Source organism: Lepidothrix coronata, unplaced genomic scaffold (assembly GCF_001604755.1).
Source record: "Lepidothrix coronata isolate B3197 unplaced genomic scaffold, Lepidothrix_coronata-1.0 Scaffold54, whole genome shotgun sequence".
NCBI lineage: Eukaryota > Metazoa > Chordata > Aves > Passeriformes > Pipridae > Lepidothrix > Lepidothrix coronata.
The window spans coordinates 2,641,044-2,653,634 of NW_016690234.1; the positions used below are offsets into that span (position 1 = coordinate 2,641,044).

The 12,591-nt window shown below is 47.8% G+C and overlaps 2 protein-coding genes across 2 annotated transcripts in view; one reads left to right on the forward strand and one right to left on the reverse strand.

The window, feature by feature from the left end:
* PHLPP2 (PH domain and leucine rich repeat protein phosphatase 2) overlaps positions 1–8,074 on the forward strand; it is a 33,572-nt gene extending 25,498 nt beyond the window's left edge. Inside the window, exons 14-19 of the mRNA XM_017816137.1 lie at positions 228–390; positions 1,613–1,743; positions 2,117–2,227; positions 2,691–2,879; positions 3,009–3,240; positions 4,552–8,074. Coding sequence (XP_017671626.1) covers positions 228–390; positions 1,613–1,743; positions 2,117–2,227; positions 2,691–2,879; positions 3,009–3,240; positions 4,552–5,691 — 1,966 coding nt within the window. The 3' untranslated portion in view covers positions 5,692–8,074. The remainder of the gene's footprint in view (positions 1–227; positions 391–1,612; positions 1,744–2,116; positions 2,228–2,690; positions 2,880–3,008; positions 3,241–4,551) is intronic.
* Positions 8,075–10,359: 2,285 nt separating this feature from the next.
* On the reverse strand, positions 10,360–12,099 carry MARVELD3 (MARVEL domain containing 3). Its single transcript, XM_017816096.1, has 3 exons — positions 12,041–12,099; positions 11,826–11,896; positions 10,360–11,704 (listed from the first exon to the last, which is right to left on the reverse strand). The coding sequence occupies exons 1-3, from the start codon at positions 12,097–12,099 to the stop codon at positions 11,106–11,108; spliced, it is 729 nt and encodes a 242-aa protein (XP_017671585.1). The 3' UTR covers positions 10,360–11,105.
* Positions 12,100–12,591: the final 492 nt, after the last annotated feature.

A 12,591-nucleotide genomic window follows, 5' to 3' on the forward strand; every position in this document is an offset into this window, starting at 1 on the left:
AGCTTCAGCAGTGATGTAAGGGGGCCTATCTGTTGTAGAAATCCAAGCCAGGCACATCCAAGCCAAGCCAACCCTGCACTCTTACTAGAGCATCTCTTAGGACTTTTGGTCTCCTATCAATAAATCAGAAAAGTAGCTCATAAAGGGCATTGTCTATGGATTCTGCAGCTTCAGAAAGTGACAAGTTCTTATCTGTAAGTTGCAGTACTTTTTTGTTTCCTTTTCAGCAAACTTAGTAAGCTGGAACACTTGGAAGAACTGAATCTGAGTGGCAACAAACTGAAAACAATTCCTACAACGGTTGCAAACTGCAAGCTACTTCATACACTTATTGCACATTCTAATGAAATCAGCATCTTTCCAGAGATCCTGCATTTGCCCCGTATTCAGGTATTCATATGGAGAAGACAAAGAGATGTCAGGGGAAAGTTTGGGTTAGAAATTGAAGAGTAACTGCTAGAGAAACTGGAGAGAAACTGGAGAGAAACTGGAGATCCCAGCAAGGCCAAGTGCAGGTGCTATGACCAGTATCAATCCATGCTGGGGGATGAAGGGATCAAGAGCAGCCCTGGGGAGAAGGACTTAGGTGGATGAGAGGCACCCAGAAATCCCCCGTGCCCTGGGCTGATCCCACAGCATGAGCAGCAGGGAAGGGGAAGATTCTTGCCCCACTAAGATGAGACCCCCACCTGCAGTGCTCCCTCCAGCTCTGGGATTCCAGCATAGGAAGGACATGGATTTATTAAGAATGAGTCTAGAGGGGGCCATGAAGATGATCAGAGGGCTGGGACACCTCTCCTATGGAGACAGGCTGGGAGAGCTGGGGGTGTTCAGCCTGCAAAAGAGAAAGCTCTAAGGAGATCTTAGAGTCCCTTCCAGTACCTAAAGTGTCTACAGGAGAGCTGGAGAGAGACTTTGGACAAGGGAATGGAGTGACAGGACAAGGGGAGGTGGCTTTAAACTGAGAGTAGATTTAGGTTCGATATTAGGAAGAAACTCTTCCCCGTGAGGGTGGTGAGGCCCTGGCACAGGTTGTCCAGAGAAGCTGTGGCTGCCCCATCCCTGGAAGTGTTCAAGGCCAGACTCGACAGGGCTTGGAGCAACCTGGGATAGTGGAAGGTGTCCCTGCCCATGGCAGGGAGCGGAAGAAAATGAGCTCTAACAGACCATTCCAACACAAACAATTCTGTGGTTCTATGATTTTTCTCCATCAACTCTAGAACAGGGTACAGGATGTGCATTCTAGATCTGTCACCTTTCTGAGTTGATCAAAGATCATCTCTCATTCACCTTTACCCCCTCTCTGACTTGGAATTTCCAGTTTCTGGCATTTGAGACAGTGAGATATGTTATTATAGCTAGGCAGGTTTGAATACAGAGGCCTACTTTTATCTTTAGTGTGACCTCATCATTCAGTATTGGAGTCCTGGCTATTGGAAGTTATAAGTCTTTGCTGCTTATAAATAATTCTCCAGCTGACAAGTCATTTTCATGACCTGTGTGTGGGAAACAATCAGTAACAGGGCTGTTTGTAAGGAGCACTGGAGTAACTGATGACATGACACAACAAAGAGTATTTTCTTTGTCATTGTGCTGTTTGTTGCTACTGCAGTTTGTGGACTTGAGCTGCAACGAGTTAACCGAAATCCTAATCCCTGAGGCACTGCCAAGTGCCTTGCAAGAGCTGGACCTGAGCGGAAACACAAACCTGGTGCTAGAACACAAGACACTGGATATCTTCAGGTGAGCTATCAAGATGTCAACCTGCACTAGGGGGAAGGGTAACCCTTCCCAGGGGAGGAAATGGGATAGTAAAGTGTGTATCACAGCACTGCATGGTGTTATAATGTTCCCTGCCTGAGGCAGCTGAGACTTCTGTCTGTAGGTAGGAAAAAGTCCAAAACATCAGAGCAAGCAATTTTTCATCGTATGAGGTTCTCCCAGCTGTCTCTGGCATAAGCAGCCAGATATCTCCAGAAGGCCAAGACTTTAAATTCCTCTCCTTGATGAAGTTCTTTCCACAAACTGCTATCTAAAACTCTTGGCTGGACAAGGTCCTATGGCCACAACCTGTTCAGCAGGGTCTAGAAGAGCATGACTTCTGTTCTCTCTGTAGTCACATTACCACACTGAAGATTGATGCTAAGCCCTCCCTCACGGCAGACTCGGCACTGACTTCTTCCCTCTGGAGTCACGGTGTAGCTGAGATGGCAGGCCAAAGAAATAAGTGAGTATTGTGGTCTGGTGTATGCTGACACTTTGTCTTCTGAGGGTGCTGGGCAGAGTGCACTGCTAAGCACCCATGCAGACCTGTTTTGCCCAAGAGCTCATCCGTCCCATCCGTCTCTCCAGATTTCTTACTAAATCTTAGTAACGCAAACCTCCACATTGTCTTTTCTTTCAATTTTTACACTTATTCTGGGACGCTTGGACTTTCCTTCCCACTCCAGCAGAGATGCTTTTTCTCTTGCCAGCTATGCACGTTGCCCTTTCCTGCTTGTGGTCATGGAGGGTTTGGGAGTTCCAATAATAAAGTTCAGCTGTACATCTCCCGGGGCAGTGACTGTGGGGACAGTGGCTTTGCTACCCTGTCAGAGTGGCACTCACAGCAAGGTGCCTGATGGCTGTGGTTTTGGGGACCATATAATCTTTTGAGACATATTAACTTTGCTTGTATGCTTTTCTAACAGGCTGTGTGTGTCATCCCTGGCACTGGGGAGCTTTGCAGAGGGGGTGGAAGCTGTGTATGGCATGTTTGATGGTGACAAGAATGAAGAACTGCCACGCTTACTGCAATGCACCATGGCCGATGTGCTCCTGGAGGAGGTACAGCAGTCAGACACCATGTTCATGTCCAACACCTTCTTGGTCTCCCACAGGTAGGACAGTGAGCAAGCTGGTCCTGGTGGGACCTGCACTGGCATATCAATGTATTAGGTGGGGTGAGGCAGCCTTCCAGAATGCCTGTCACTGGAGTCTGGAGCCTCCTACACCTTCTCCTCCCACAGGAAGCTGGGCATGGCTGGGCAGAAGCTGGGTTCCTCTGCTGTCCTGTGCTATATTCGTCACGAGGTGGCTGATCCAGCCAGCAACTTTTCTCTGACGGTGGCCAATGTGGGGACGTGCCAAGCCATTCTGTGCCGAAGTGGAAAACCGCTGCCTCTCTCCAAAGTCTTCAGCCTTGAACAATGTTCAGAAGAAGCCAGGAGGGTCAAGGAGCAAAAAGCCATTATAACAGAGGTTTGTTTGGACCTGTTTCACTTCAGTTTCCACCCTCCCATAAAAGCTTGAGCTCTGCTGCTTGCACAACACTGTAGGGGAGAAGGTGACATGAAGGTGTCTGAGTGACTTGGCTGATGCTTCCTGCTCTGCTTCTTTTGCCGATTAGCTGTTGAAAATGACTTGTTCCTAAAACACCCATTGTGGCCTGAGAACTACAGGTACAGGATGACTGGTTTTATGCAAAGTATTACAATTATTTCTGGAGAACTCTGTAAAGGTTAACTTTCTAAAAGCTTGGAAATAATAAGCAAGTTCCAAAGAACTAAAAAAATACATCAGCAGTAAAGATCTTGAGAAGTCAGCACCACTTATTTTAGTTTTATGCTCAGTGAATCTTTTAAAAAGTATCAAGTTGTTAGATAGAAGTGTTTCTCATAGGGATAATCTGTCACTTTGTATAGCTCTGCAAGGTGCTGTAACACTGCACCATATCACTCTGACTGGAAAGAACTGTGGGATCAATGTAGCACATTAAATGCTTTAGAAACTGGCTCATTAATGGATTCTGAAAAACAAAAGTGAAATAATTGTCTAAGGAGACCTCCCTGCATGTGTCCTCTGCTGGGTTTTAACATTTGGCAGCAGCAGCAACATTAACACCCAGAGGATATAGAAATTAAGAACACTGAAATTAAATTCAAAACACTGGGGAAGCTGTGTACTCTGTAGGCACTGACTTGGAAAAGAGTGTGTGGGGGGCTGTGGGCACTTTTCTGTCCAAGAGGCTGCTGCCAGGCTGGCCAGGAGACCATCTACCAGAAGGGGGTAATACATCCATGTTACAGAAACAGTGTGAGATACCTACTTGTTCTTTTCTTCCTCAGGATGTAGTGTCCACACTTCAGAATGCAGTTACATTTAACAAAGAGGGAAATAGTTCAGATAATACACAGAAATCATTTAATGTCAGGATAATCTGCCTTGCAGTGAGAAACTCAGAAGTCATTATCTCGCTTGTACTGAAAAAATACATTTCATGTGAGACTTGTGAGACTCTTTGATCAGTGTGCTGCAGGGAGTCTGAACATTTCAGAGGAGTCTGCTACAATTCCTCGAGGTGCCACAAAAAGTCTTGTGAGGTACAAGTGTGCCATTGCCAGCATGGGTAATGTCTGTGCTGTAATATCTGCACCTAGATCCCTTTCTCCTGGGAGCTGTGTAACTGGCATTTCTCAAGGCTCCAAACCAGCATATGGACAGAGGAAAGGTTGCTCTCAAAATGATCTAATAGCACTTCCAAAGCTACTGTCTTGTTTCTCTTGTCTGCAGGACAATAAGGTCAATGGTGTGACCTGCTGTACTCGGATGCTGGGCTGCACCTATTTGCATCCTTGGATCCTGCCCAAACCACATGTCAATTCGATTCCACTGACTGTACAAGATGAGCTGCTACTTCTAGGGAACAAAGCTCTCTGGGAACACCTTTCTTATGCAGAGGCCATCTCAGCCGTGCGGCACCTACACGACCCACTAGCTGCTGCAAAGAAACTCTGCACTTTAGCCCAAAGCTATGGTTGCCAAGATAATGTAGGTGCAATGGTGGTGTATCTGAACATCAGTGAGGACAACTGCACGTGTGAGATGCATGGCCTGACTCTGACAGGTCCTGGGGGATTTAGTTCCACCACCACCAAGCCAGCAACACCTTCATCTAGCAGTGGAATTGCTTCTGAGTTCGGCAGTGAACTGTCTGCTTCTGAGGTCAGCAGTGAGGTGGGCTCTACTGCTTCAGATGAACACAGTGCTGTTGGTCTTGATGGCAGTTTGCTACCACGACAAGAGCGACGTTGCAGCCTACATCCTGTGCCCCCCTCGAGCATCTTTCAGCGCCAACCTTCCAGTGCCACCTTCTCTAGCAACCAGTCTGACAACGGTCTGGATAGCGATGATGAGCAGCCTGTGGAAGGTGTGATGACAAATGGCAGTAAAGTGGAGGTAGCAGTGGACATCCACTGCTGTAAAGGAAAGGGCCTGGAGTTTGAATGTCTTGCTGCAGAGTACAACTCCCCTGCTCCAAGGCCAGAGGATGACTCTGGGCTCATCCTCATCATTCGGAGACAGAACAGCGTAAACAGCAACACTGTGCAGAGAGGGGTCAAAGAAAAGTGTGAACTGCAAAAATCTCTTTCCACATGTTGTCTTTATGGAAAGAAGCTTTCCAACGGCTCCATAGTGCCCTTGGAGGAGAGCCTCAACCTCATCGAAGTAGCCACAGAGGCACCCAAGAAGAAGACTGGCTATTTTGCTGCTCCATCCCAGATGGAGCCAGAAGATCAATTTGTGGTGCCACCTGATCTGGAAGAGGAAGTGAAGGAACAAATGAAGCAGCACCAGGAGAATGGAGCAGATCAGGAGCCAAAAGAGGAACATGCAGCACCCCTGCCAGAGGAATTTGACACAGCTTTGTAACCCTACGATTACCAGTCCCACGTTGTCTGTCCCAGGAAGCTCTGTCTCATAAGGGCTGTCTTGCCCTCCAAGCAGACCTGGGATCTGCAAGGAGTACAGGCACCTGCTGCTTCCTTAATGGAGTCGAGGAAGAATCAGGAGTGCCAAGGTCTGGGCTGTCCACTTTTCACTGCAGAGTCTCAGTTGTTCTATGAGCACTCAGACCAGCAGCTGAGCTCTGTGATAGGGACTGTCTGTAACTCCTTAAACCCTGAGGTTCTGCCAGCTCTGCAGGAAAGGGTCTGGTGTACATGTGTGTGGGGTGAGGAGGCTGCTGAGGGGGAAATGTTCAGTGTTAAGAGTCCTATGAATATTTCTAATGCAGTGTCCCACCCTCCCCCCCAACACCTGACTTTGTTATTCCTTGAAAGAATACAGACAGTTGCAATGAAGCTGACCTAAGAATGATTTCCTACATTAACTGCAAGCACTTTTATTGATTGCACTTAAGCTATTCTTCTCCCCTTCAGCCCAGCACTTTATTATTTAGGGTAAGGGGAGAAAGCACTCCACAGCGGGTATGCTGGGGGCTTTTTCCAATGGATATTGTTAGGGCAGTTAGGACTCAGGGTACCAGTGTTCTGATGAGCACTGGTGCAGGAAGAGTGAGGGTTATGATGGAATCATCCTGTGCAGAATGAGAAAATACATAGCTGAGTGATAAGCAGGTGCCAACTGATGTATTTCATATGGAGCATAGAAAAGATCAGCTCTGGACTGGTTGATTCAGGTAATGTGTAGAGCTACTGCTTCTCGCTGCAGAGCACAGACCCAATTCATCAGCAACTTGGCCACCTCCATCATGGATGCTTCAGAGTAGTGGCTTCCTCTATCCAGAAGACATGGGATAAGCCCAGGAGCTCGTGCTTGTCTCAGTGCCCAGTCAGGGGAGCCAAGCTGGAAGTAGTGCTGTGCTGCTCCAGGGCTGGCAAGCAGTGGGGCTGCCCTGCTGCACCCAGTGCTCTATTCCACCAACACAAACGTCTGCACTGGCAACTACAGCGTCTCTGCTTGCCTCTGAAAACAGGAGTTATATTCCAAATTCACAGCAACCAGCATTTCATGGTACATGCCCAATCTGGCCACAAACGAGGTGAAAGCATACTTGTTCCTCCTTAGTTTTCAGTACTAAAAAAGCTAAAATAGAACTTTTCTTATAACATCTATATCAGAGCTGAAAAAGATGTTTAAAACAGCCCCACTAATGGCGAACAGGCCAGTCTGCATTCAGATGCGTTGTGTTTCCAGTAGGATTTTTGGTGCAGGGTGTAGGTTGGCTGCCTGTGTTGTCACCTTTGTAAGGGTTGTGGAGACCACTGCCCCTGTAACATGCAGATCTGTCTTCCTTGCTGACAGAGCTGGACAGCAGCTGCCCCGGTCATGTCAGTGGTGCAATAATCCTGACTGTAATGTGGGCTAGTGCCTTTTCTTCTTTGTTAATTATATTTATGAAGAAAACTTAGGAGTTTCTTCTGGAGAGATCTGAGGGGCTTGAGTTGTCTATTTTTGGATCAAATTCAGGCCTTGCTCAGAAGGAAATACTGTGCAGACTACTTGTGGGATTCTGTCAATGTCAATATAGATCTTTTGACAAAATCTAATGGAGTTTTACTCAAAATTTCAAAGCACCTTGAATTTCTTCTTACTGGGAAAAAAATGTATTTTTACCATGCATGAGGAGCAGCATTTAAGGATATGCTTTGTGCTGGTTGCAATGTAATCACGAAACAACCCAACTTTTTCTGAAGTTTAAACTCACACAGTTTTTGGTTGTTTAAATGCCTGTTTCATTTGGAACTAGAGATTGAAGCTAATTATTAGAATCACAGAAACAACAGCATTTGAATCCCTTAGGCAGAGAAACAACAGCAGAAAAGATTCAAATGCTAAACTCCAAATTTCTTTCATGTTCTCATCATATAAGTGCAGAAAAGACTCATCCCAATGTATTTGACTGCAACTTTTGATTCCATCACTGGCGATAACTTTACCAAATACCTGTGCCTAGCCCAACACCTTCTTATACCTGAAAGGGCTGCAGAGCAGCCTCTGTCCACAGTGGGACTGATGCAGGAACCCTTCTTTCTGAGTAAGACTGTGACAAACCTTGCACTCCGAGAGTGGCGAATGTTAATGCAAATCAGGTCTCTATTTCTTGCACTGATGTGGAAAGTCCAGTGTGTCCTCGCCAGTCTGAACCAGTAGCATCGTGTGGAGAGTTGCCACAAGGAGTTAGTAATGAATGGCTCTACCTAGCTCAGTGTTGAAGGACTAAGGAAAACAGCTCTGCAATGGAGCGTGCAGATTTCTGAACTGCTCCTCTTCATGGTATTGGCAGAATGGAACACAAGGAATTCCTACTTTTTCTCCAGTGCTGTTTCTGGTTTTGAAGCAGAAAGGGAGTTTAATACAGCCAGCTCCTATTTTCTATGGGTATGCACTGTCATGGAAGACATGGCTTGTTATCTTCCTTACACTCTAGGTAGAGTCTACAGATTTCTCTGCTTAAGCTGGTATTATGAACTGTTTGTCTCACTCTGGGCAGCACAGCCTGAGTTGACTTTACCTGTTCCAAATAATCTTCCTCTATTTGGCTAAGATGAGCATTGATGTCCTCAAGCAGCTTCTGCATATCTTCTGTGTGCTTCTTCCGAAGATTAAGCTTTTCCTTTTCCACTTCAGCCACGGCATTTGTGAAGCTTTTTTCCACTCATCCAAAATCCTTTTCATGCATTAAAAATAGTGCCTGTTTACCACAAAAAGTGCTTCTTTTTCCTAGGCCAGTTTTGGGTGTCAGCAAAGACACTGACATCATTTTTTCATGCAAATGTCTTGGATTTCCTAACACAAGATTCCAGCTCTTGAGACATGCTTCAAGGCCACTGTCATCCAAAAAAATGGGTGTTTTCTGACATTGGTCAGACAGGGGTGTGGCTGGATTATCTTCATCTTTCTTCAGTAATTCTGGCTCTGCTGATGAGCTCCCTCACCGAGAAAGGTACTCTGAAAAGGTACTGACCTGTCTGCCTGTCCTGTCCAGAAAGGCTTCTGCAAAAGGAACCCATAAAGGTTATCTTCAGTCATGGGTAGTTGGGGCCCAGGTGTTAAGGATAAGGGATATCCTCCAAGTTGCCCCCAGCACCAGGAACAGGCCCAACGAAGGCAGCATCACAGGCTGTTCATACCAGACCAGAATCCTGTTAGATGGGAGGATAAAATCCTGTTCCAAGGAGGAGAGCAAGTATTTCTCTCTCTCAGGGACAGGCTGCTGTGAAGTCTGAAATCCTTCCTCTAGTACACAGGACCTTCAGCCACACCTATGGCCTCGGACCTGCAGAGCTTCTGCACTCCTTCCAGATGGTGACGGCTTTCGTGTCCCTTGCCAAAGGCCTTCTTCAGGCAGTAGGATCACCTCTTTGGTTTTGTGCAATCGTTGTCTGCTGTTCTATTGCTATCTGAAGACTCAACCGTCTTTTTCCTCTTTTTTCACATTTTAAAATGTTGCCTTTTTTTAAACTTGACTCATATGACCCAACGCATGTTAAAGAAATATTGCAGTGCACCGATTGTTTATTAAATTACCTTTTTTCATGGTTTTTTTGTTTGTTTATAAAAAGGAGAGTATTTTCTGTATCCCTGTATACTCTAGCATGCACCTATGACAATCCCTGTTTTTATTGTGTGTGGAGTAGATTGTCCAATGAATGCACCTTCAGCACTGTGGCCTATGTTTGTATTGCTTTGGAGAGGTAAATAATGTCAGATTGCTGGAAAACACTAGCCCATTGATTCTTTATTCAGATGTATAGAGCAGTTCAGGAAGGAAGAATATTTTTGCATCAAATTTTTGGCTGACTTAGCAATAAAGATTTTTACTTTCATCTAACAGCTTATTCTGATTCTGTTACTGTGCTGGAGGGAATTGGTGCCGTATCACAGTCAAAGGTAGCTGTGTCTAGCAGCAGCTGTGCTGCAGGTTCTCCTTCACTAAGCTCTCTGGACTACTTCACTCATCAGCCTTCCATACAAAAGCTACTTGCAGAACACTGTGAGGGTGGAATTCATAATACCAATTATTAAGGTAGCTTTCTGTTGCCTGCTAGAGGAATCCTGCCCTATGAACTTGCTCTAAGTAGCACTGTACAGCTCTCTAGAAGTAGCTGCAGCAAGGGGACATACTGAAATCTTAATAGGAATAGGACCGCAGTGGGCTGTCCACATAAATCCCTGTGCTGAGACACTTGATGCATCTAGCTACTAAGAGGCAGGAGAAATCAAACAAACCCCAGAGCACCTGGCGTGTTCCTATTTGGCATCTGTTTTACTTTCCTGTCTCTAGTTCCAACAACATTCCATGGTTTTGGTAATAGTGAGGATTTAGTCACTGGTGCCAGTGAAAGTGGAGATATGTCCAAGGCAAAGCATGTTTCTGGTGTGTTTAGTTTATATCATATGGGCAGAACTCGTCTGTAAGACCATGGTCATTCCATTCTGATATGAACAATGCACAAAATAGGCACTGCTCTGAAGTGACATTTCATTTTGAGGCACAACTTGGTGATTCTAGTGCTACTTTTCCCAGTTAAATTTCATATAAAAGTCTTTATAAGAAAAAATATGAGTAGCATCTCATTTCCCCAACTTGTACATTAAAATGTATTTTGAAAACAATATACTTGTACATTAAACCACTTTGATCTCTTAAAGCTTTTGTCTGATTATCCCAACTCAGGGCATTTTTTAAGCAAAACTGTTGTATACAAGTTATATAAAAGACCATTTCATACAAAAATGAGCCCTCTCCAGGAGTTTGAAATGGCACTGTGTCACAAGTTATACCGAGTGTATCCATCATTTTGCAAGGTATTTTTAGGATTTTTGGATTGCCTTATAAATGCTATGTTCATACTGCACTGTTAATTCCAAGAGACCTACAAGGAAGCAATATTTAGCTACCGCAACCATGGGCCTCGACCCCTTGTTTTTAAGAGCTCTGTTCTCAGTGAAGTTATGTGTCTTTTGTAATGACAATTTTGGCTACACAAAGCTGTTCAGCAGCAGAAGGATGTAGTGGCAGGACTTGTAGCAAGACCTCACTGGAGGAGAACAGGACACCCAACAGTGGGATGGAAGGGCTGCCTGTGAGGCAGGAGACAAGTCACTGGATTAGCTTTGAGTCATTAATAATTCAATAACACAAACTCAAGTTAGGAACAGCCTAACTACCATATTTAGAGCTACACCCACTTGGTGTGTGTTCTGCTGCAGCATTAAGGCTGCACTGCCTAGAAGCAAGGAAAGCATACTGCTTCATCTAAGGAGACTGGCAAAAATCATGACCATTTTACTGGAGTGGAGGAATCATTTGAAAGCTCTTAAAATTGTACTGGCTTCTGTTTCTGTTGGCAAACTGCCCTGTACCCTCTGACAGCCAGGACTGCACTCAACAGGTATGCCACAGTGGCCATGCAGCCTAAAAGGCCAACAGCAACCTCTGCCCCGTGCAGGCTGCAGCTGAAGCCCTGATAGCCTTTGCTTTGATAAAGCTGCTCTCTTTCTTTGCACACTGATGAATTATAAACTCCCACCATAGAATGGAAGAAATAGTACAGAGCAGGCACTGTGCCAACTGCAATCGCTATGTCCAGGGCGCATTCAATTAGCAGCCATGCTGGGAAATGCCATGGTACCTGTAGACCAACCAAAATAAGAATACAAGGGAAGACCAGGAGACACCCTCCCACGGCCATCGCTGCCCTTGCGATGGGCAGCTTCAGGAGGTAGAAACGCTGGTCAAGCTGCTGGGCTCGCTCCCCGTCCGCTCCGCTGAAGCCGCTGTAGGCCCCGCCGTAGTGGTAGTAGTAGATGTCGCCCAGGGCGGGGAGGCCGGTGTATCCTCCCGCCGAGCCGCCGGACACGGAGCTAAAGACGAGGACCAGCACGGCGAGCAGCACCTCCACCATCTGGCAGCAGGCTGCAGGGGAGGCCAAGGTGGGTCGGCGGCCGCGGCGGAGCGTCCGGGAGGCCGGCGGGGAGCCGGGCCGGGCGCTCCGCTCGGCGGGACGGTGGGGGCGGGTCCCGCCCGCCGCGCTCACCCCGGCCCGTGCGCAGGTACCGGCAGCGGCGGCGCTCCAGCGGCTCCTCCGGCGCTGCTCCGGCCACGGCGCTGAGGGGAGATGAGAGCGGCGATGGCGGCGACCCGCCCGGGCCCCTCCTGGCCACCGGCCCGGCCTGTCCAGCCTCGGCCCGGCCACCCCGGCCCCTCCCGGCCGTCCGCCCGCTCCCCCCTCACCGCCCGCTCCCCCCTCACCGTCCGCCCGCCACGGCGCGCCCCCTCCGCCCGGCCCCGGGGCAGCCCCGCTCGGCCATGGCCCGGCGCGGCCCCGCTCGGCCGGCACTGGGGACGGGCGGCGGGGACGGGACGGGCCGCCCGCCTCGGGGTAGTGCCGGCGCGGTGACCTCCGTCCTGGCCTCCCGGTGCTCGCCTCAGCCCCGCCGGGTCCTGCCGAGGGCGGTGGAAGCTCCGGCCCTGCCCCGCCCGAGGGTGCTCGGCTCCGCGGCGCAGGGGCGCGGCCCTGCAGCACCTGCGCACGGTTCACAATCCTATAGACTAATACGGTGAGAAGCCTATAAACTGCAGTACTTCTGCACCTCAACACTATAGGAAAACATTCTCTTCAACATTCACCTGCGCAGGTGTGCCCGCTCCCCTTCGCTCGCACGGGCACTGTCCCCGCAGCCCCTTGCGGCGACAACGTCCCGTGGTTTCCCACCTGCCACAGAACATGTGCTTGTTAGTACCCATTGGAAACTGATTAAATTTCACTAACAAAAGATTCACAATTTTACAAGTTCCACTTT

Excerpts from the sequence above, each read along its gene's own strand:
- MARVELD3 (XM_017816096.1), bottom strand. The coding sequence starts at position 12,099 with ATGGCCGAGCGGGGCTGCCCCGGGGCCGGGCGGAGGGGGCGCGCCGTG. Across the intron at positions 11,897-12,040 it reads CGCGCCGTGGCGGGCGGACG|CGCCGTGGCCGGAGCAGCGC; the intron begins GTGAGGGGGGAG and ends ATCTCCCCTCAG. Across the intron at positions 11,705-11,825 it reads GTACCTGCGCACGGGCCGGG|CCTGCTGCCAGATGGTGGAG; the intron begins GTGAGCGCGGCG and ends CCTCCCCTGCAG.